The sequence below is a fragment of the Juglans microcarpa x Juglans regia genome, chromosome 2D (assembly GCF_004785595.1).
Source record: "Juglans microcarpa x Juglans regia isolate MS1-56 chromosome 2D, Jm3101_v1.0, whole genome shotgun sequence".
Classification (NCBI taxonomy): domain Eukaryota; kingdom Viridiplantae; phylum Streptophyta; class Magnoliopsida; order Fagales; family Juglandaceae; genus Juglans; species Juglans microcarpa x Juglans regia.
This window is the reverse complement of record NC_054596.1, coordinates 43,496,116-43,519,062: the sequence shown is the minus strand read 5'-3', so window position 1 is coordinate 43,519,062 and position 22,947 is coordinate 43,496,116. Positions and strand designations below refer to the sequence as shown.

At 37.7% G+C, this 22,947-nt stretch overlaps 2 protein-coding genes across 6 annotated transcripts; one reads left to right on the top strand and one right to left on the bottom strand.

Annotated features, from left to right (window-relative positions):
• Positions 1-6,007: 6,007 nt before the first annotated feature.
• Positions 6,008-15,009, top strand: LOC121250830 (subtilisin-like protease SBT5.3). 2 transcript variants are annotated; one of them, XM_041150061.1, is made up of 11 exons: positions 6,012-6,263; positions 6,398-6,507; positions 6,586-6,683; positions 6,776-6,940; positions 7,768-7,876; positions 8,968-9,493; positions 11,821-11,918; positions 12,626-12,871; positions 13,188-13,302; positions 13,399-13,612; positions 14,352-15,009. In XM_041150061.1, the coding sequence occupies exons 1-11, from the start codon at positions 6,180-6,182 to the stop codon at positions 14,876-14,878; spliced, it is 2,292 nt and encodes a 763-aa protein (XP_041005995.1). In that variant the 5' UTR covers positions 6,012-6,179; the 3' UTR covers positions 14,879-15,009. The 2 variants fall into 2 exon arrangements, with proteins under 2 accessions (XP_041005996.1, XP_041005995.1); XM_041150062.1 differs by lacking the exon at positions 12,626-12,871 and having other exon boundaries at positions 6,008-6,263.
• Positions 15,010-16,718: 1,709 nt separating this feature from the next.
• LOC121250114 lies at positions 16,719-22,387 on the bottom strand. 4 transcript variants are annotated; one of them, XR_005937713.1, is made up of 7 exons: positions 22,131-22,387; positions 20,827-21,935; positions 20,612-20,684; positions 17,757-17,946; positions 17,610-17,665; positions 17,411-17,576; positions 16,719-17,018 (listed from the first exon to the last, which is right to left on the bottom strand). XR_005937713.1 is itself a non-coding variant. In XM_041149054.1 (6 exons), exons 1-4 carry the CDS (start codon positions 22,221-22,223, stop codon positions 17,776-17,778), a joined length of 1,446 nt encoding a protein of 481 aa, XP_041004988.1. In that variant the 5' UTR covers positions 22,224-22,387; the 3' UTR covers positions 16,719-17,018; positions 17,643-17,665; positions 17,757-17,775. The 4 variants fall into 4 exon arrangements, 2 of the variants coding, with proteins under 2 accessions (XP_041004988.1, XP_041004987.1); XR_005937712.1 differs by having other exon boundaries at positions 17,522-17,576; XM_041149054.1 differs by lacking the exon at positions 17,411-17,576 and having other exon boundaries at positions 17,643-17,665.
• Positions 22,388-22,947: the final 560 nt, after the last annotated feature.

The following is a 22,947-nucleotide window of genomic DNA, read 5'->3' as shown; positions in this document are numbered from 1 at the left end:
AAGGATTTGTATTTCCAGGCAAAAAATTGAGGAACATGGGAGAGGAAGAAACCGTCTTTTTTGCTAACTAATTTCGTTATGTCTAACTTTCTAACTAATGTGTGGTCCTTCGTTGTATTGATTTACTCTCTCTCTCTCTTATATTTTTAACTTTATTAATTAACTGTGATCCGTAGGGAGAGAGTTTATCATCTACAGTCTTGGGAAGCAAAAATTTCTACCCGCTTGTTAGCGTTGCAAATACCAAAGCAGCAAATGCATCAGCTGAAGATGCGTAAGTACAGAACAATTCAACCTCTTGGTAGTTCAATGTGCTATGCAATAGTGTACGTCAATGTAACACAACTCAGAAAATGAAAAAGATAATACTGATTTGCTCTCACGGAGGGGAGCTCCTCCAAAAAATGAGAGAAAATGAGATAAAAAAAAAAAAAAAAAAAAAAAGTTCTATAATATTCCAGATTTCCTAACACTCTCCAACTTCTGAGCATATATATACTTCTCACTTGACCCTACGAAAAGCTAAATGCAGGCCATGATCCTTTAGTCTAGCCCAGGCGAGGATGGGGCAAGCGGGGTGGGGTAGCAGGGCCACCCCTATCATGTTGGAATGGCTCTAAGGCAAGGCGACTGTTGTTATCTTATCCAATGCTTTACACATGGCAGTTCCTGGCTGGAAGTTGATATTGTCATTAATTGGCAGCTTGATGGGTGTTAGGAATTTGGACCTCTCAAAAATAAAATGTGTGAAATGAGAGGGAAATGGATTTTGTTGTGAGGGTGTTTTTGTAAATTTACTCTGGTATGTTTTGGATGATTCCAAACAGTGTCTGATGCTAATATTATTTCTTGAATTTATCTTCATCTTGAGTTTGAGTTGAGTCTGGTCCTTTATCTTCATTCTGTTTGTTTTTTGGTTTATCTTCATTTTGAGTTTGAATCGAGTCTGATCCTTTAAGGATTTGTATTTCCAGGCAAAAAATTGAGGAACATGGGAGAGGAAGAAACCGTCTTTTTTGCTAACTAATTTTGTTATGTCTAACTTTCTAACTAATGTGTGGTCCTTCGTTGTATTGATTTACTCTCTCTCTCTTATATTTTTAACTTTATTAATTAACTGTGATCCGTAGGGAGAGAGTTTATCATCTACAGTCTTGGGAAGCAAAAATTTCTACCCGCTTGTTAGCGCTGCAGATACCAAAGCAGCAAATGCATCAGCTGAAGATGCGTAAGTACAGAACAATTCAACCTCTTGGTAGTTCAATGTGCTATGCAATAGTGTACGTCAATGTAACACAACTCAGAAAATGAAAAAGATAATACTGATTTGCTCTCACGGAGGGGAGCTCCTCCAAAAAATGAGAGAAAATGAGATTAAAAAAAAAAAAAAAAAAAAAAGTTCTATAATATTCCAGATTTCCTAACACTCTCCAACTTCTGAGCATATATATACTTCTCACTTGACCCTACGGAAAGCTAAATGCAGGCCATGATCCTTTAGTCTAGCCCAGGCGAGGATGGGGCAAGCGGGGTGGGGTAGCAGGGCCACCCCTATCATGTTGGAATGGCTCTAAGGCAAGGCGACTGTTGTTATCTTATCCAATGCTTTACACGTGGCAGTTCCTGGCTGGAAGTTGATATTGTCATTAATTGGCAGCTTGATGGGTGTTAGGAATTTGGACCTCTCAAAAATAAAATGTTTGAAATGAGAGGGAAATGGATTTTGTTGTGAGGGTGTTTTTGTAATTTTACTCTGGTATGTTTTGGATGATTCCAAACAGTGTCTGATGCTAATATTATTTCTTGAATTTATCTTCATCTTGAGTTTGAGTTGAGTCTGGTCCTTTATCTTCATTCTGTTTGTTTTTTGGTTTATCTTCATTTTGAGTTTGAATCGAGTCTGATCCTTTAAGGATTTGTATTTCCAGGCAAAAAATTGAGGAACATGGGAGAGGAAGAAACCGTCTTTTTTGCTAACTAATTTCGTTATGTCTAACTTTCTAACTAATGTGTGGTCCTTCGTTGTATTGATTTACTCTCTCTCTCTTATATTTTTAACTTTATTAATTAACTGTGATCCGTAAGGAGAGAGTTTATCATCTACAGTCTTGGGAAGCAAAAATTTCTACCCGCTTGTTAGCGCTGCAGATACCAAAGCAGCAAATGCATCAGCTGAAGATGCGTAAGTACAGAACAATTCAACCTCTTGGTAGTTCAATGTGCTATGCAATAGTGTACGTCAATGTAACACAACTCAGAAAATGAAAAAGATAATACTGATTTGCTCTCACGGAGGGGAGCTCCTCCAAAAAATGAGAGAAAATGAGATAAAAAAAAAAAAAAAAAAAAAAAGTTCTATAATATTCCAGATTTCCTAACACTCTCCAACTTCTGAGCATATATATACTTCTCACTTGACCCTACGGAAAGCTAAATGCAGGCCATGATCCTTTAGTCTAGCCCAGGCGAGGATGGGGCAAGCGGGGTGGGGTAGCAGGGCCACCCCTATCATGTCGGAATGGCTCTAAGGCAAGGCGACTGTTGTTATCTTATCCAATGCTTTACACGTGGCAGTTCCTGGCTGGAAGTTGATATTGTCATTAATTGGCAGCTTGATGGGTGATAGGAATTTGGACCTCTCAAAAATAAAATGTGTGAAATGAGAGGGAAATGGATTTTGTTGTGAGGGTGTTTTTGTAATTTTACTCTGGTATGTTTTGGATGATTCCAAACAGTGTCTGATGCTAATATTATTTCTTGAATTTATCTTCATCTTGAGTTTGAGTTGAGTCTGGTCCTTTATCTTCATTCTGTTTGTTTTTTGGTTTATCTTCATTTTGAGTTTGAATCGAGTCTGATCCTTTAAGGATTTGTATTTCCAGGCAAAAAATTGAGGAACATGGGAGAGGAAGAAACCGTCTTTTTTGCTAACTAATTTCGTTATGTCTAACTTTCTAACTAATGTGTGGTCCTTCGTTGTATTGATTTACTCTCTCTCTCTTATATTTTTAACTTTATTAATTAACTGTGATCCGTAGGGAGAGAGTTTATCATCTACAGTCTTGGGAAGCAAAAATTTCTACCCGCTTGTTAGCGCTGCAGATACCAAAGCAGCAAATGCATCAGCTGAAGATGCGTAAGTACAGAACAATTCAACCTCTTGGTAGTTCAATGTGCTATGCAATAGTGTACGTCAATGTAACACAACTCAGAAAATGAAAAAGATAATACTGATTTGCTCTCACGGAGGGGAGCTCCTCCAAAAAATGAGAGAAAATGAGATAAAAAAAAAAAAAAAAGTTCTATAATATTCCAGATTTCCTAACACTCTCCAACTTCTGAGCATATATATACTTCTCACTTGACCCTACGGAAAGCTAAATGCAGGCCATGATCCTTTAGTCTAGCCCAGGCGAGGATGGGGCAAGCGGGGTGGGGTAGCAGGGCCACCCCTATCATGTTGGAATGGCTCTAAGGCAAGGCGACTGTTGTTATCTTATCCAATGCTTTACACGTGGCAGTTCCTGGCTGGAAGTTGATATTGTCATTAATTGGCAGCTTGATGGGTGTTAGGAATTTGGACCTCTCAAAAATAAAATGTGTGAAATGAGAGGGAAATGGATTTTGTTGTGAGGGTGTTTTTGTAATTTTACTCTGGTATGTTTTGGATGATTCCAAACAGTGTCTGATGCTAATATTATTTCTTGAATTTATCTTCATCTTGAGTTTGAGTTGAGTCTGGTCCTTTATCTTCATTCTGTTTGTTTTTTGGTTTATCTTCATTTTGAGTTTGAATCGAGTCTGATCCTTTAAGGATTTGTATTTCCAGGCAAAAAATTGAGGAACATGGGAGAGGAAGAAACCGTCTTTTTTGCTAACTAATTTCGTTATGTCTAACTTTCTAACTAATGTGTGGTCCTTCGTTGTATTGATTTACTCTCTCTCTCTTATATTTTTAACTTTATTAATTAACTGTGATCCGTAGGGAGAGAGTTTATCATCTACAGTCTTGGGAAGCAAAAATTTCTACCCGCTTGTTAGCGCTGCAGATACCAAAGCAGCAAATGCATCAGCTGAAGATGCGTAAGTACAGAACAATTCAACCTCTTGGTAGTTCAATGTGCTATGCAATAGTGTACGTCAATGTAACACAACTCAGAAAATGAAAAAGATAATACTGATTTGCTCTCACGGAGGGGAGCTCCTCCAAAAAATGAGAGAAAATGAGATAAAAAAAAGAAAAAAAAAAGTTCTATAATATTCCAGATTTCCTAACACTCTCCAACTTCTGAGCATATATATACTTCTCACTTGACCCTACGGAAAGCTAAATGCAGGCCATGATCCTTTAGTCTAGCCCAGGCGAGGATGGGGCAAGCGGGGTGGGGTAGCAGGGCCACCCCTATCATGTTGGAATGGCTCTAAGGCAAGGCGACTGTTGTTATCTTATCCAATGCTTTACACGTGGCAGTTCCTGGCTGGAAGTTGATATTGTCATTAATTGGCAGCTTGATGGGTGTTAGGAATTTGGACCTCTCAAAAATAAAATGTGTGAAATGAGAGGGAAATGGATTTTGTTGTGAGGGTGTTTTTGTAATTTTACTCTGGTATGTTTTGGATGATTCCAAACAGTGTCTGATGCTAATATTATTTCTTGAATTTATCTTCATCTTGAGTTTGAGTTGAGTCTGATCCTTTATCTTCATTCTGTTTGTTTTTTGGTTTATCTTCATTTTGAGTTTGAATCGAGTCTGATCCTTTAAGAATTTGTATTTCCAGGCAAAAAATTGAGGAACATGGGAGAGGAAGAAACCGTCTTTTTTGCTAACTAATTTCGTTATGTCTAACTTTCTAACTAATGTGTGGTCCTTCGTTGTATTGATTTACTCTCTCTCTCTCTTATATTTTTAACTTTATTAATTAACTGTGATCCGTAGGGAGAGAGTTTATCATCTACAGTCTTGGGAAGCAAAAATTTCTACCCGCTTGTTAGCGCTGCAGATACCAAAGCAGCAAATGCATCAGCTGAAGATGCGTAAGTACAGAACAATTCAACCTCTTGGTAGTTCAATGTGCTATGCAATAGTGTACGTCAATGTAACACAACTCAGAAAATGAAAAAGATAATACTGATTTGCTCTCACGGAGGGGAGCTCCTCCAAAAAATGAGAGAAAATGAGATAAAAAAAAAAAAAAAAAAAAAAAAAAAAAAAAGTTCTATAGTATTCCAGATTTCCTAACACTCTCCAACTTCTGAGCATATATATACTTCTCACTTGACCCTACGGAAAGCTAAATGCAGGCCATGATCCTTTAGTCTAGCCCAGGCGAGGATGGGGCAAGCGGGGTGGGGTAGCAGGGCCACCCCTATCATGTTGGAATGGCTCTAAGGCAAGGCGACTGTTGTTATCTTATCCAATGCTTTACACGTGGCAGTTCCTGGCTGGAAGTTGATATTGTCATTAATTGGCAGCTTGATGGGTGTTAGGAATTTGGACCTCTCAAAATTAACCTTCAAGATCCACTTTTTGGTAAAATATGAGGAAAAATAAAGAAATAATAACAACACAAAAATTTACGTGGAAACTCCTAAAAATAAGAGAAAAATCATCAGACCCGAAAAAGAAAATACACTATATGAAAAATTATTACAATCACACAATTTTTCTTCTCACCCCAAATGACACCTACAAAGCTTTCCCACTAGTAAAACTTTAACTCTCACCTATTTTCTTTTAACAAGTAAATGTTAATAGAAGACTTGTTTTAGAGTCACAAGTTACTAATTAAGCTTATGACTTGGTATCATTAACTAAGAGGCCAAGCACCCTATTTATAAACCTTGAGATCTGCTTCTTATTTTTTATCTTCCGGTGTGGGACTCCAAAGGTGCAAACCCAACAATGGGCGCTAACTACGTAGGTGATTGTCCCCTCGTTATACAAAGCAGCATCTTTGCATTCAAATCCATTCATTATTACAAAATTTGAAATTCCAATTGGCCCCACTAGACGCTCGATATACAATTCTGTAATGTAATTGGAAAACAGAATATAAATACCAATGACGGTTCTCTTCTTCCTCGCTATAATACCAAAACAAGTCAGTAACTCTGTTCCATTGAGGCGCCAGCAGTCAGGAGTCAAGCGTATAGCAGTAATTCCCAACAGAAGTAGGCAATGAGACTATCAATTCCTTCCATTTACCTCCTATCATTTCTTCTATTCTCTCTGCTGCAGCCAACCACATCTGCTACCAAAAAGGCAAGCATTTTTATCTTCTTTCTTTCAATATAGAACATCAGAATAAGTCAATTGTTATCTGTATCGGTGATCTGCTGTTGATGATTTCGTGATTCGAGTTTAACTAATTCCTTCTTCTGCGGTTGGACACCTAGTCATATGTGGTATACTTAGGGGCGCATTCACATGGCCCAGAACAATCTCCGATTGATTTTAATCGAGTAACCGAGACGCACTATGAGTTTCTTGCATCATTCTTGGGAAGGTATTTGAATGAATCATCTAACTATCAAGTAAATTTTTGATCTTCTCGCATCAATTGCTTGACTTCCTAATCATGCAGTCATGCTCTCGCGAAGGAATCCATACTTTACTCGTACGCAAGGCACATCAACGGTTTTGCTGCAACATTCGACGATGAGGTAGCAGCCTCGATTGCTAGTGAGAAATCTATCTCCTTGCTCTTCTCTGTTTACTCACAGTACATTCAGTTGACTTGATTGTAAATTGCGTACACATCTATCAAAATGCAGAGCATCCGAAAGTGGTCTCCGTTTTCTTGAACAAGGGAAGAAAACTGCACACAACTCGGTCATGGGACTTCCTGGGACTCGAGCATGATGGGGTGATTGCTTCCAACTCCGGTTGGAAGAAGGCAAGATATGGCGAAGATACAATCATTGGAAACCTGGATACAGGTGTGTGCTTTGCTCTTCGGCTTTGAATTTCAATTGAGTTATCGTCGTTTAAGTTCACCGATCTCGAGTCCACATAAATCCTTAAATTGATGAGCTTATCCTAAATAGATCTTTTCTGTGTAATCGGGATTTGGATGGTTGACTTCGACATGAAATACAAAGAAGATGCTCTATGTCACCATGGCATGGTTTAGAAATCGATGTACCTGAAAGATGACATTTGAAGTAATAACATAATATTTAATTTTCAAATTTTCTAAATATGGGTGGGGTACTTAAATAGTTAAATAGAGCAAACCTTGGTTCTAGCAAATGTCATAACTTGGCCGCCATGTTCACGCATGTAAAATATTCACAATGTTTGAGGGCTTCTAGACTCTTTAATTAGTCGCGTTTCCATTAGCTCGTATTTTGGAGACGAATAGTGATTTAACAGGATTGGACCACCATTGGAAAGGTATCATCAGCCTAAACGTTATTTAATTTTGCCTTCTTGCTTTTAGTGCCATTATTCAACTAGTAGATAACATTGTTAGCAACGAGGAAAATTTGCTTGCGACTGGGTTTTGGGGAGGGTTTATTGCCAGGACTAGATGATGCAACCTACAAACCAATTGGAACATGTTATGATGCTATACCCTCATATAACTTGTCAATTAGGAAATGCTCAATAAAGTTGGACAGTTCAGTTTTCCGGTAAGAACAAACGCTGCCAGGCTTTTGACAATCCAGATAACATTGAAATGAGAATAATTTTTAAATGCATTGTCTCTAGCCGACTCTTGGACTTGCTTTAGCCTCACTTTTGTTCAATGGGATAATGCTAGGCGTCTGGCCCGAATCTAAAAGCTTTAGTGATGAGGGTTTGGGACCGATTCCATCGAAGTGGAAAGGAATCTGCCAAAATGAAACTGATGCTGGTTTTCATTGCAACAGGTAATAGTTACTACCTATCTACTTTTTGTTAAGTGAATGATTTGTACTAATAGAACGGCAATATTTCTCTCTCCGTTTTCTCTCATCGAAAAACTGGCCAATCGTTACTCAAAGTTGGAGGGTCTTTTCAGCAACGTTGACTTTATGAAACCAAAGCGATAAAGTTTGAATATTCAACCCCATTTTGATGGTGGGGTCACAGACGTGGAACTGTATGCATAAAGCATCTTCGTTAATTTAGACTTTTCTCGAAAAGATAGGTGGTTTACCCTTTTCCTATCTCAGAATCCATATACAATCACATTACTAAAAGAAACTCTTGTTTTAATTTGCATCATTCATTCAATATATATATATATATATACAAGAGTATTATTACATAGTATAATTGATCCCATTAATTTTTTCCTACTATATAATATATGGTATTTTTATCACTTTTGAGCTATCCTTTTTTTATAAAATAAGAATTCAAAAGTTGAGGCCTAATAGACAATTTCATCTCGGGATAAAAGTGTGACATGTAGAATTTTAATATATATATATCAATGAGAAATGATATAGTTATGAATATGTTATAATTATATTTTTACTCTGATTTTAACACAGGATAATAATGAAAAATTGAATTACTTTATACGTCTCACTGTGATTAATTTATAAAACTACTAGTTTAGGACTTGAGAATTTTCAGACCTTCAGCATGGAAGTGTGCCCCCCCTGCCCCTATATATTTCAAATGATACCTTATGCATTACTCTAATGCACAGAGACAGTCGATTATAAATTTGAACCATACGTCTTAGGCTCACTTCATAACCGAGATTCTCAGATAACAACAACGATAATAACGACGCAAATACAATCAGAAAGTAGTGTTCATTTAACGAAGTTTTAAGACGTTAAATTCCTATTGTCAATCAGGAAACGGTTACGCAGAAAAGGACTCGAAAAAAATAATCCCTTCACCCTTCGCCATACGCTTACTTGCAGTCCCCTGTAGTCTGAAGTTTTCTTTTAACAAACTTGACCATTTTTTTCACTAACCCATCAATATTGGCGGTTCATTGTGCCAAATCGGTGGAACAAAGAAAGCTAATTGGAGCAAGGTACTGCAACAAAGGCTATGCCGCAGTTGCTGGTTCACTAAATTCCTCCTTTGACACACCACGCGATAATGATGGCCATGGATCTCATACTTTATCAACGGCTGGTGGTAATTTCGTTGCCGGGGCTAGTATCTACGGCTTCGGCAAAGGAACAGCAAAGGGAGGATCACCAAAAGCTCGGGTAGCAGCTTACAAGGTGTGCTGGCCTCCGGATGAATGCTTTGATGCAGACATAGTTGCAGCCTTCGATATGGCCATCCATGATGGCGTTGATGTTCTGTCCATATCACTGGGAGGGCAGCCCACGCCCTTCTTTAATGACAGCGTAGCAATTGGCTCCTTCCATGCTGTTAAGCACGGTATTGTGGTGGTTTGCTCCGCTGGAAATTCTGGGCCTAAAGATGGGACTGTCTCCAATGTTGCGCCCTGGCAGATAACAGTGGGAGCCAGCACCATGGACAGGCAGTTCCGCAGTAATGTTATCCTCGGCAACAACATGCGCTTGGAGGTTAGTTTTTCAGTCCTATTGTTGGAAAATATAGCATTATGAGAATATCATATGATATTCGCGCGGGTGCAGTCTTCAAAATCTTCATATCATATGGATTTTAACCAAGGTAAGAATAGAGCTCTATTTATGTTTAAGATGTTAGGAATGCTACTGCATTTTAGGTAAGTATATGGGATACACTACCTTTAGCTGTAGTCACTATTGCAAGATAAGATTTTATCAAATCCTCCTATATATTTGCTTTTGACACTCATTGAGCGAGCCAGGTTTCTTTTATAATAATAGGCCCCCGCGGTAAAAAGGTCTTGAGCGAAACTTCAAACAAAAGATCAGATCGAACTTAAAAGGGAAAGGATTAAAGAATCTTAATAAACTGTATGTTTTGGAATAGATTTCCTCAATGAATATTTTGAGGAGTTCCAGATATATTTATAATGATAATACATCAGAGTTTGTTACAATGATTCTATCGTTAACTAAAGTATACAAGAGATTAGTTTGAGTTTGAATTGCTTTCTGATTTCAGCTCCCACTATCTTCAGTTTTCTGCTTCTTATCCTTATCCTTACTCTGTTTTGTAGTGCTATGGATCAGCCATTGTTCACGGCTGATCCGTAGCACATGTGACGTATCTACTCATTTTTTTTTTAAAGCAAAATGCATCACTCAGATTCATCTACCCCTCTCTCTCTCATCAGCTCTCTCAGCCTGACAGAAGCCTTCACCCAATTTTCCTTCAGCTCAGCCTGTCATCGCCCAACCTCACCGCCACCATCGATGACTCCCCTTACGCCGACGACTAAGCCAGCCGCCACCGATCTCCCCCACGTGCAACCCTCTCTCTCCCCTACAGTAACCCAACCGAAATGGATTTCACCCATTTCTCTCCCCTTACGCCGCCGTACGCGACCACCCAAGCCACCGCACCTCCATCACCTCACATCGACGACCACCTCTAGCAGACCCAGCCACCACAAACCTCCCTCTCCCTCTCCATCTCACACACACAAGCTACCCATAAATGGTGGGTTTCACACGAGCTCGAGGCCACCAACGGCTTTGTCGTCGCTGTGCGTCGGTTCTAGCCCCACCGAGCACCTTTCCTGACCACTGCGACTCCTCCCGGAGCTCCTCTGAGCCAGCCAAACTCTCCACCTCGCTCTCTCGCTCTCTCTACCTTGCCCTCCACCTCTCTCTCTCGCTCTCTCTATCTTGCCCTCCACCTCTCTCCCACTCTCCACCTCTCATCCATCAGCTCTCTCTCTCACTCATCAACTCTCTCACTCCCTCTCTCACTCCTTCATCAGCTCTCTCTCAAAGCCCGCCAGGTATTATTTCTAATTCAGGCAGTGGGGTGGGCAGCGGGGCCCTGCCCCCGCTTCCGCTCCGCCCCCGCATCTAGGGCCCCTAGCGGGGGCGGGTGACGAGGAGGGCCCAATCCCGCCCCGCCCCGATTTTTATATATATATTATATACATATATATAAACATAAATATATATTTATATTTTACAAATTGTGTATATATAAATATATATTACAATTTGTTAGACTTGTTCATAGAATATGAATTGACAAATTTAAAAACTACATAGTTTAAAAACTAATACACTGCAATTTACACAAAATATGTACTAGCAAATTTAGAAATTACATAATTTTTAAATTATTGTCATATTTACAAAATTTAAATTTATAATTTGGATCTAAAAAATTATTTTTAATTACTTTTACACTTATAAATAATTTTTAAATAAAATAAATATAGTGTTTTTTTTTAAGTGAAAAGAGAATCCGTCCCGCCCCCGCTCCGGGGGCGGGATAAGGGGAAGGGGTGCCCCCGCCCCGTAGGGGGTGGGTAGCGCCCCCTAGTGAAGGGGGGGAGGGGGAGAGGACGGGCGACGGGGGAGGAGAGGAATTTCAAAAATAAAATGTGTGAAATGAGAGGGAAATGGATTTTGTTGTGAGGGTGTTTTTGTAATTTTATTCTGGTATGTTTTGAATGATTCCAAACAGTGTCTGATGTCAATATTATTTCTTGAATTTATCTTCATCTTGAGTTTGAGCTGAGTCTGGTCCTTTATCTTCATTCTGTTTGTTTTTTAGTTTATCTTCATTTTGAGTTTGAATCGAGTCTGATCCTTTGAGGATTTGTATTTCCAGGCAAAAAATTGAGGAACATGGGAGAGGAAGAAACCGTCTTTTTTGCTAGCTTATTTCGTTATGTCTTAACTTTCTAACTAATGTGTGGTCCTTCGTTGTATTGATTTACTCTCTCTCTCTCTCTCTTATATTTTTAACTTTATTAATTAACTGTGATCCGTAGGGAGAGAGTTTATCATCTACAGTCTTGGGAAGCAAAAAGTTCTACCCGCTTGTTAGCGCTGCAGATACCAAAGCAGCAAATGCATCAGCTGAAGATGCGTAAGTACAGAACAATTCAACCTCTTGGTAGTTCAATGTGCTATGCAATAGTGTACGTCAATGTAACACAACTCAGAAAATGAAAAAGATAATACTGATTTGCTCTCACGGAGGGGAGCTCCTCCAAAAAATGAGAGAAAATGAGATAAAAAAATAAAAAAAAAAAGTTCTATAATATTCCAGATTTCCTAACACTCTCCAACTTCTGAGCATATATATACTACTCACTTGACCCTACGGAAAGCTAAATGCAGGCCATGATCCTTTAGTCTAGTCCAACTGACAGCAAATACACATAAAAAAATATAAGCAAGTGGGCTTAGCTAACCAACCTAGCCCATATATGAAATACATTAAAATTAAAGTTACGTTTAGATGTTAAATTGAATTGAGTTGAGTTGAATTGAGATGATAAAATATTATTTTTTAATATTATTATTATTTTAAAATTTAAAAAAATTGAATTATTTATTATATTTTGTGTTGAGATTTAAAAAAATTATAATAATGAATTGAGATGATTTTAATTACCTAAGTAAAAAAACATTAACCACCTAATCCGAGCTCACACAAGCTCCTGAGTCCAAACCTCTAAATCTTTATTATCTCAAACCAAAGTCTACAGTGACCTCGGCCCATTCCTGTAGATATGCTGAAGTGTGACAAGTCAATGTTTAATGTGCTTACTCAAGCTCTTGGTATTGCAGTCTGCTATGTAAGAATGGAACACTTGATCCTAGAAAGGTGAAGGGAAAGATTTTGGTCTGTCTTCGGGGTCAAAATGCAAGAGTGGATAAGGGTGAGCAAGCTCTATTGGCTGGCGCCCTGGGAATGGTTCTTGCCAACAGTGAGATTGATGGGAACGAAATTATTGCCGATGCACATTTACTCCCTGCTTCGCACATCAATTTCACTGATGGTGTCGCCATCTTTACTTATTGCAATTCAACCAAGTAAGATGATACACCAGTAAGAACATTGTCTTTAGCTGCATGTACGACTGATTGCATGGAGCCTCATTTTTTTTTTCCTATGCACGTCGATCACTACACTGGCCTCATCGATGTGCTTTGAGCACTTACCGTACAGCATATCTGAAAAATTAAATGCTTCTGAACTGATATAGTGCTCCATTTAAGTTCATATTCTCATCTATAGAAATGTCCGCTGTGTTGAAGTGAGGAGACGCACGTCTAGGCCGCTTATCAGTTTCAAACTGTCAAAATAATTGTTAGCATGATAATACTGAGAAATCCATATGCTTCACAGATCTCCAAAAGCTTACATTACCCGCGCAACGACAGTATTGGGCACAAAGCCAGCTCCCTTCATGGCAGCTTTCTCATCGAAGGGACCAAGCACCATAGCACCTGAAATCCTAAAGGTACGCATGCATCCTTACCCTATACATAAACTCTATTTCTGTTTGATTTCTTGGGTCGAATGCATTGAATATATACAATAACTGTTGTACGTTCAGCCTGATATTACTGCACCGGGAGTTAGTGTCATAGCAGCCTATACTGAAGCACAAGGTCCAACAAATCAAATATTTGACGAGCGCCGAGTTCAATTCAACTCGGTGTCAGGAACTTCAATGTCCTGTCCTCACGTTTCTGGCATCGTCGGCCTCCTTAAAACCCTCCATCCTACTTGGAGTCCTGCAGCTATTAGGTCTGCAATCATGACAACCGGTTAGACTCCAGTGGTTGCATTTTACTTTACAAGCAACGCTCTTTTCTCAAAAAGTATAGATTTAACTGATTATAATGGAAAATGCTGCGGGTCCCGCCACATCCCGGTTTTTTTTTTTTTTTTTTTTAACAAAATTACTAGACTCACCAAATGTTGGTCCCAATAAATATTTTCTTTATTTTTTTACTTTGGCCCGGTTTAGATTTAAAATTTAGATTAACTCATCTCAATATTATAATTTTTTTAAATTTTTATATAAAATATAATAAATAATTTAATTTTTTTAAATTTTAAAATAATAATAATATTAAAAAATAATATTTTATTCTATTATTTACAAACTATTTCAATTCTCTCTAAATCTAAACGGAATTTATGATTAAGAAAATATTTTTAGTGATGATATAAATTTGTTTTTTAAAAAAATATTTAAGAACAACAAAAAATATCTAAAACATTTTTATTCGTGACGGATCTCGTGCTAGCACTATCTTAAAGATAATTAAAGACAGTAGTAACTTTTAGGATCTTACTGTGCCATTACAGTCTCTATAGGTGCAACTACAATATATCTTCTCCATTTCTGTTATCTTCTCATCATCCAAATAAAGCACAGAAACACAAATTGGATCTTAACATTCGATACAATACAAAGAAGAGACGCGAGCTTGTATCTCACGATACAACTAATACTTCTGAAATTCATTATTTACCTTCTCATTTCCTCCTATTTTACAGCTGAAACACAAGATAACAGGAGGGAACCAATTCTCAACGCTTCTTACGTTAAGGCAACACCATTCAGCTATGGAGCAGGACATGTTCTTCCAAACAGTGCCTTGGATCCAGGGCTGGTTTATGACTTATCTATTAATGATTACCTCGACTTCATATGTGCTCTAGGATACAATGTTTCAATGTTCTCAGATAACCCCTATAAGTGCTCCAAGCTCATCAGTCTCGCCAACCTCAACTATCCTTCAATCACAATCGCTAAACTTTCAGACTCTATTACGGTGACTCGAACATTAAAGAATGTGGGTTCCCCAGGAACTTACAGAGCTCACATCCAAGAACCAAGTGGAATTTTGGTTATTGTGAAGCCCGAAAGCTTGAAATTTAGGAAGGTTGATGAAGAGAAAAGCTTCAATATTACACTAATGGTTAGAGAAGCCAAAGCATCCGAAGACTATATCTTTGGAAGGTTGATTTGGTCAGATGAAAAGCACTTTGTGAAGAGTCCCATTGTGGTGAAAGCAGTCTAGAAACTAATGCATGCGAGCTAAGTCTACGTATTGAATCAACAGCCTTATTTTCTACATAGCGCTTTCTATATTTGTACCTGACATGTAGTTGACATAAATAATGATTAACAAACGAGGAAAAACATTATTTCCAGGCTTTTGACCATTCAATTTACTTTCTTGCTTTGGTCATTATACCCTACTACTCGCAAACGAAAGTGTTATTGAATCCAATTCTTTATGACGTGTCTGTCTCTCCACCACACTCGAAGCTCTCGAATTAATTTAGATAAAAACTTGAGGCAATCTCTTTCTTACTTGGAGATACGCTATGTTTGGATCACCCTCGATCAGGTTTATCCATACTACAAGTAAAAGCAAAAATTCCATGTTGAGCACAAATATGCATATATATTAAAGACTTGATAAATGCAACGTCAACCATAGCATACTCAGATCTAGAACCCCCACCGAAGGGAGTAAATTTCTTGCAGTCTTGCAGATTTGATCTTGGCCTTGAGATTTTATGGAGTGAATTACTTCCACAAATTTTCATGGACCATTGGCTGGCTATTGCTAAAAATCTGTCAGAAACAAGGGAAACACAATTGCGAGAAATGCTTCTAGATGCGTGCTTGCACATATAGATTGCGATAAGAAATAAAATTTTTGTAATAGTACTTTTAATCATAGAAATTGCTACAAGCAACTCTATTATAAATTTAAAAAAAAAATGTTTACTGTTTAGTAAACATGTATTTAAAAGGCTTTTAAATTAGTTATTGTAGTTTTTTAAATGTAAAATTATCTGCCGAAAGATTTTTAACTTAGTACTTTTTAGATTTTCAAACTCAAATTCAAGCGGGCAATTAGCCAAACTAAATGACTGTTTAAGTGGTTACCTTGACTGTTAATGATTGCTGCGAATGGTTCATAATAGTTATTTGCATTTAATTACACTTTATGATTGCTAATTAGCGTACAATCAAATATGGTCATTTAATTGTAGAGCTTATAAATAGCGGTCGTTTAATCATGATAGCTAAATGAAGGCCAGGGTAGTTTGGGCTGGCGGGGCCGAAAAGTGTAGCTATATTTTAAAAGAAATGATTTGTATAAATTTCATATAGACAAATCTTGCATAATTTTTTTTGTAAAAAAGTGCAATTCATCGTAAATAAATAATTTAGTATTTTTTAGTGAGATTTATTTTTTTTTATAAAAGGTTTGCATATGGCTTAAAATAAGATTTTAAATAACTTCCTCATTATCCATTTAAAATAATTCTTTTAATAAAGCTATTAAAAGAATAAAGTTTTTATTTAAAATAACTGTCCGCCGAATATTTTTTGACATGACATCAAATTATTAATAAATAAGTGAAACTTAATCAATAGATTTAATCATTTAATATCCATTATAAAGATGCAGATAAATATATATATATATATATATATGAATAACATTACTCTTATAAAATTTTCATGGTACATCCTCGCTGGTCGCTATGCATCAATAGAAGAAAGTAGTTAGAAACTTGGAACTTTTGAAAAAAAGAAAAGAAAAAAGAATGTAGTTAGAAGCGAAGTGAACTAGCAGCGACCATAATTAAACTCTAGCTAACCTCGTTACCGTGAAGCCGCCATAATCATACTATTTTGACGTTACTAGTGTTTACACCAATTAAGCTGCACAAGCAAGCTGAGTACGCTGATATGACCCGTTAAATACATTACGGGTACCGTCTTCTTTTATTTAAAATTTAAATAAAAAATGTTGATATAATACAAGGGCCGATCGTACCGGTCCGTCACATACAAGAGGAAGAAAGCAAAAGGTTTTTCCTTGCTTACACTTTTCATAATACGAATTTCATTTTCATTGATAAACAAAAGTTCGTGTCGATTAGATATATAGAATAGGATACACAAAATTCACAATCCAACTAGTCTTCCTAGTGTTATACTCGTATAATTAGACATCATGGGAACAAATATAGAAACTGCGTGGGGAGACCAATTCACAATGGCGGGTAGATGGGGACTCCAGTAGATGCTGGCACCATGCCCTTTGTCGCAATGCCAGTCACAAACACCAAACCTTCTATTAACCGTTTGTTCCACTCCTTTCACAACCCAGCAAATAGCCGCTACAAAAATACCTGCATCACATGAAAAGATGAAACTACTTGTGTAAGCAGTCGAATAAGGCAGTATAGCACATAGTATAATAAGTCGTACATTTAGGTTAATAGACAGTCCTGAGAATATATTCAGATAAGACTACTTGGATATATTACTCGTTCAAAGCATCAAACCTTTTAGAACTAGTCCTTTTAGAACTTGTCCTTTTAGAAGCGACCTATTAAAAGTTGATTCTAATCCCCTATTAGCTGGTTATCACCAATATAATATGGATAAGTATCCTTGAGTAAAGAATGAGTTGATATAGACGGCAGCCAATTTATTAACTATAAATTTTGAAGAATCTTATACTCCAATCGTCATGTAAAACGTCATTCATATCTGCAATGTTAAAACAATCAACACTAACCCAAACTCCCGGAGAAAGTTTGACATGAAATCAACCCTCATAGTTCCCAAAGAACTGTCATTCTGGATTTGTTAGTTTCAAGAGATGCAACTTTTGGCAGTAGTGCAATACCAGCAGTCCAACACCACTATTAAGGGTGTGTTATGACGAAAAGATTCCCCCCCCCCCCCCCCCCCCCCCTCCCCCAAAATAAAAAAAAAAAAAAAAAAAGGAACAGTAACTACAATCTCACCCCCTTCAGACTGATCAGCACCTGCAGATGGTTTAAAATAAGATAAAAACGAAATAAAATTACCTATGAAAATACAATGATCAAATGGACTGTGAAATCACAAAATTACCTTCTTCCTTTCAAGTTGTAAGTATTAGGGTGATTCTTTGTTAATTGTAGATGAATCTTTGGCCATCATATTCTTCCACTTATCCTTGAGATCTACAGGAGTACGGGTCGTATGAAATATATGACGACCGAATTCCAAAATTTTCCTCCAAGGAATATTTTTGTTTGCTGAAGTTGAAAACTTATGCACTCCTTCCTGCAACATAATAGTACTTAAAGTCAGACAAATTGAAACTCAGGCATGTCTCCTTTATGTGGCAGCCTGTACTACACCAGGACAAAAGTCACATTATAATCCCAATTAAAATAAATTGCAAATGTTATACCCATCAACAAAAATACTAAAATCGTTTTAGTAATTTATCCTTGGAACTCGGAAAAAAGAAAAGAAAAGAAGTATCAGAACAGGACATCTCCTTTAAGCTTGCTAGAGCTCAAAACAACCTTCGGCAATCCCTTCAGTTCTGGATGGTTCAGGTGAATGCTAAGTGCTCTTTTTCATTTTTTAGATTTCCTTTTTGTTTAATTTGTTTGTTTTTCTTTCAAACCACCATCTTCTCATATGTTGATGCATTTTTCAGAATTGGAGCCCAACAATACGGTTGAATGGCCTACGATGTGGTTTGGGCATTAATACGATTCTCGCATGCTCATCCCTGAAATAAATAGTAAATAAAGCATATAAAATGTAAATAAAGAGAGACATAGAGATTTACATGGTTCAGCATAAAAACCTACGTCTATAGATCATTTGGGGGTGAAATCCACTATCTTGGGTGATTTAGAGTCTCTCATGGCCTCTCATAGTTCTCAATAACATGGAGAAAATAGGGTTCCTAGGAGGTTGAAGATGACACCTTCGTTTTGGAGAAAGAGTCCCCTGAGATGGTAGAGAAGCTTTCCTTCTAGAGTTATCCGATCCCCTCGTTTGTAGTGGTTCCCTCCTTTTATAGGGGTCTCTTTTCTTCTTTTGAATAGTTGAGTCCTACTTGACTTATATCACTTTCATCAGTCAACTTTCCTTTTATCTCTAGTAATAGGCTTCCAATGGGCTGAACCACAGTTTATTGGAGTTTAAAGCCCCCACATGGGTCACAGGCTCGCGTTGCCAAGCCCGACATTGGACAGGTTTATGCATTAGGGCGAGTTTTATTGCTCGCCTGCATCCCATGATGCAGGCGAGCAATGGAGCTTCATTGCTCACCCAAAATGCTCCCTGTGTGGGCAGGTTAAGCACCAGCCTTGCTTCCCTTCACTAATCCTTGCGAGGCCGGGCTATGCGTTTACAGCCCAGGTGAGCCTCATGGCCACTCACCTTGATTGTGGCTCAGGCAGGCTCATTGCTCGTCTGAGGCTCTCTATGTTCAGGCAGGTTATGTGCGTGCCTTGCTTTTCTTTTGGGCAAGCTGCATTGCTCACTTGGGACTTTCTGAGTGCTGGTGGGTTAAGTGCCTGCCCAGATTGTTTCCCGGGCAAGCAATGACGCTCACACGGGATGCTCCGAGTGCTCGACTGGGATTTTCCAAGCATTGATGTGGTTGGTGCCCACCAGGCTTTTGTTCAGGGCGAGATCACGCCCAACATCATGTATACTACTGCATTCTGAAATATAAAGCACGCATAACCTCCTCCACCCCCCCACCCCCCCCCCCCCCCCCCCCCCCCCCGCGTTCCCAACACACACACGAACAAATTGTTTAATAAGTTTGTTGATGTATTTTTGCACTTGCCTTTTGTTTTTGGCTTTTTTAAAAAAAAGAAACCTGCCTCAGAAAGCAGTTTCAAAAAATCCTGTAAGTACTGTATTCTTAGCTCGTTAACGTACATGGTACAGTTGAGGAAATTCTAGTAAAAGCTTGGAAACAAGTAGAACATAGTCGTTGAAGTGGAACTTGAAGAAAATGACAAAGGTAATGAAGAAACTCAGTGCTCACATGTTTTTGAAAACGTCTTTTATTTATGTTCTATTGTCTTTTCTGTTAAGCTATATCCATGAAAAACTGTCTTGACTTGAAGAAAATGACAAAGGTAATGAAGAAACTCAGTGCTCACATGTTTTTGAAAACGTCTTTTATTTATGTTCTATTGTCTTTTCTGTTAAGCTATATCCATGAAAAACTGTCTTGATTTGCACATGTGCCAGGATACTGATGTGATTTCATAATAATGCATTCTTGAAGGTTTTCTATCATCAAGTGTACAAAACAGAGCAGATATATCTAATTTCTGTAAGGCCATTATATATATATATATATAATATTTTAGAAACAAAGATTTTACAAAACTAGCAATGTGAAAAATATTACTAAAGGGGCGAGTGTTGGTAATATTAACGACAATGAGGTTGCATTCAATAATATTATTTGATTCTATCTCCGAGGTCAAAACAATTAGCAAGCATGGATCCAGCCATGCAGGAAGACTATGTCCAGAAACTCCTACCTTTAACATAGAAATTAAGTGCTTACATGTTTTCAAACATGAAATAAATCTTTTATTTATGCTCTATTATCTGTTCTTTAAGCTATATCCATGAAAACCTGTCTTGATTTGCACATGAGCCTGAATACTGATGTGATTTCATACTAATGGATTCTTGAAGCTTTTCTGTTGTCAAGAGTACAAAAACAGAGCAGATATATCTTATTTCCGTTTCGCCATAAATTTTGTTTTTGCAAAGAAATATTTTATAAAATAAGCAATGTCAGAAATCTTACTAAAGGCAAGAGAGAGTGTTGATATACTAAAGGCGAGAGAGAATGTTGATAATAATAACAAAATGAGGTTGCACTCAATGATATTCGTTGATTCTATCTCCTGAGGTCAAAACAATTAGGAAGACTATGTCCAGAAACCCACACCTTTAACATATCTTCCTCTTCAGCTGTCCAGAATAATCTCTTTCGTTTCACATTAGGAAAAGTCATCTTCGTGCTGCAAGTTAGGACAATATATCAATATACCAATAATTGTAGACACACACCTAATACTACTTTATCTACTATTCTTGCTCCAGATTTTCACATTCACCGCACTAAACCATATAAGAAAATACACAATAAAATGAATAACGCACAATTTTTTAGGCGACTCCCTGGGTTGTCTTGACTTGTTGGAGGCAGTAACTTTTTTGTTTTTAGAGGTAGCAACATCCTCATTTGGTTTCCTAGAATCTTTCTCTGGAGTCATATATTTATGAGGGGATATTTTCCTTTGTAAACCAGCATTCTGAGGCCGTGCCTTTTTTTGAGCTCTTTGTTTGAAACGCTTTGGCCGTGATGTTGGTGCTTCTGGCTGCAATTTGTGTTCACCATCCCTTTTGCCTTTATTCTCTGCAGATGCCTCAAGTCCATCCTGTGATCCTTCTCTTGATGCATGAAGTCCCTCATCTACAGTCATCACCTCATCCGAGTTACAAGTAGTCAAAGGCTCTGCTTGCTCTTCATCCTCCTCAAAACTTCCTTCATTCTGACTTTCATCCATTCGTGATGCATCTTCTGCTTGTAGTCTTTCTCCGTCTTCTATAAAATCAGACAGATGTGCTTCAGATATGTTCACATCATTGGATTTTTCTTCTGTAAAATCTAGTACGATCTCTTCTTCTCTGAAATGTACATTACTACAAGCATTGGGTATAGAATGATTTGTGTGAAGTTCATCAATCACCCTATTATGTGCCTCACATCTGTCATCCTGTAGATCCTCCACCCACACACATTTCTCATGATCAGGGCTGTTTCTGTTTCGCACATGAGGTAAGGATACATTGGACTCTTTCCTCTTAGCTTCACCACTGTCCTCCAGCTTCTGCCCATTCCCACCTACAGCATTCGAACTAACAAATTTCAACAAAGCTTTCTTTGCCAACATAGCCTTTTTCCTAAATTGTCGAGTTTCTACCATTGTTCGTTTGTAGGAACAATAGGGACAGTAAAAGCGACCAAAGGCATCGAATTTAGGCTTAAAGCACACACACTTTTCGTGGAGAGCAATTGGGCAGCCAATTTCGCGACAAACCAAGACGTCTCCACCTCGATTGCACCTTATACAAGTCCGCTCCTTAAAAGAATCTATCTCCATACAATCAACAGTATCTTCATTCAAATTAAGAGCTGCATCATCGTGAAGCCCCTCGTTGCACGCACTCGACATTTCATGCATAATTGTTTGCATAAAATCCTCCGGCTGTGAAACGAATATATACGATTTTTGCGAAGCGGGAAACATTAATGAACAAGTTAAAATTCTAAAATTTAATATTCGGGAACCCTAGTTGAAAATGGTAGCCATAGACACAGAAATGCATCGATGCATACAGCATAAATAGCATCATAGATTAAAAAAAAAAAAAAAAAAAAAAAAGATATTAAGACGAAGTACCTGATCGTGGAGGAGAGGAAGTGCCCTATTGGTAGTGGCGGTGGGCGAGGTGCAGGGTTTAGGCCGGCCCCCGAGGCGAGTCTTCGTTCTCATAGTCAAACAGATCCTTGCTGATTACAACTTCCTTCTCCCCTCTTCTCTTCGCTTTCTTTTTCTTTGTTTTTAAAGTGTACTCGAAGAGGCAGGAACCAAGAGCCATGGGTGGCCTCATAAGATCGCTAGTCGGGCCTGCCCCTATGTTTTACCGAAGGAAGAGTAGCTGCTGCCCACCCACCCGCCTGTCTAACTCGATTCAAGTCTAAGGACGACAGAAATGGGCCCATAACGAAAGGAAAGAATTCGAACTCGCCACTAGGGGTGTAAGAGGCAAACCAGAAAATTGACATGGACCGGTGGTCTGGTTTTGGACCAGTCTGGTCCCGGATTGGTACACTTAGTTCTAAAACCGGCCGGTACCATTAGATTGAATTGACCTGCATATTTCATTTGACTTGATTAATATAATATCACTTAAAATTAAAATTTAGATTTATTAGTAACCAAAATATATAAAAAAAAACAATAAACCTACTTACTAGGAAAAAATATCAATATTTTTCATATTTTAATGTATAATAAAAATAATATTATAAATTTAATAATAACAAATACAAGTATAGGTTCAAAATTGAAATCTCAATAATAAAATATAAGTATATTGAGAAATATCAATATTAACAACTCAACAATAATAAAAATTATAATTTTGAAATAAAACTTAAACGGGTCATTGTGGGTTGACTTATTTATTAATCATGTTTTAACGAGTCAATTCGTT

Bases quoted from the DNA above. Each gene is read 5' to 3' on its own strand.
- LOC121250830 (XM_041150061.1), top strand. From the start codon at position 6,180: ATGAGACTATCAATTCCTTCCATTTACCTCCTATCATTTCTTCTATTC. The intron at 6,941-7,767 runs GTGTGTGCTTTG...GGATAATGCTAG, and splicing joins CATTGGAAACCTGGATACAG to GCGTCTGGCCCGAATCTAAA. The intron at 9,494-11,820 runs GTTAGTTTTTCA...TGTGATCCGTAG, and splicing joins GCAACAACATGCGCTTGGAG to GGAGAGAGTTTATCATCTAC.
- LOC121250114 (XM_041149054.1), bottom strand. From the start codon at position 22,223: ATGAGAACGAAGACTCGCCTCGGGGGCCGGCCTAAACCCTGCACCTCG. The intron at 20,685-20,826 runs GTGCGTTATTCA...CCTAACTTGCAG, and splicing joins AGGGAGTCGCCTAAAAAATT to CACGAAGATGACTTTTCCTA. The intron at 17,947-20,611 runs GTGTGGGTTTCT...ATTATGTTGCAG, and splicing joins AAGAGGAAGATATGTTAAAG to GAAGGAGTGCATAAGTTTTC.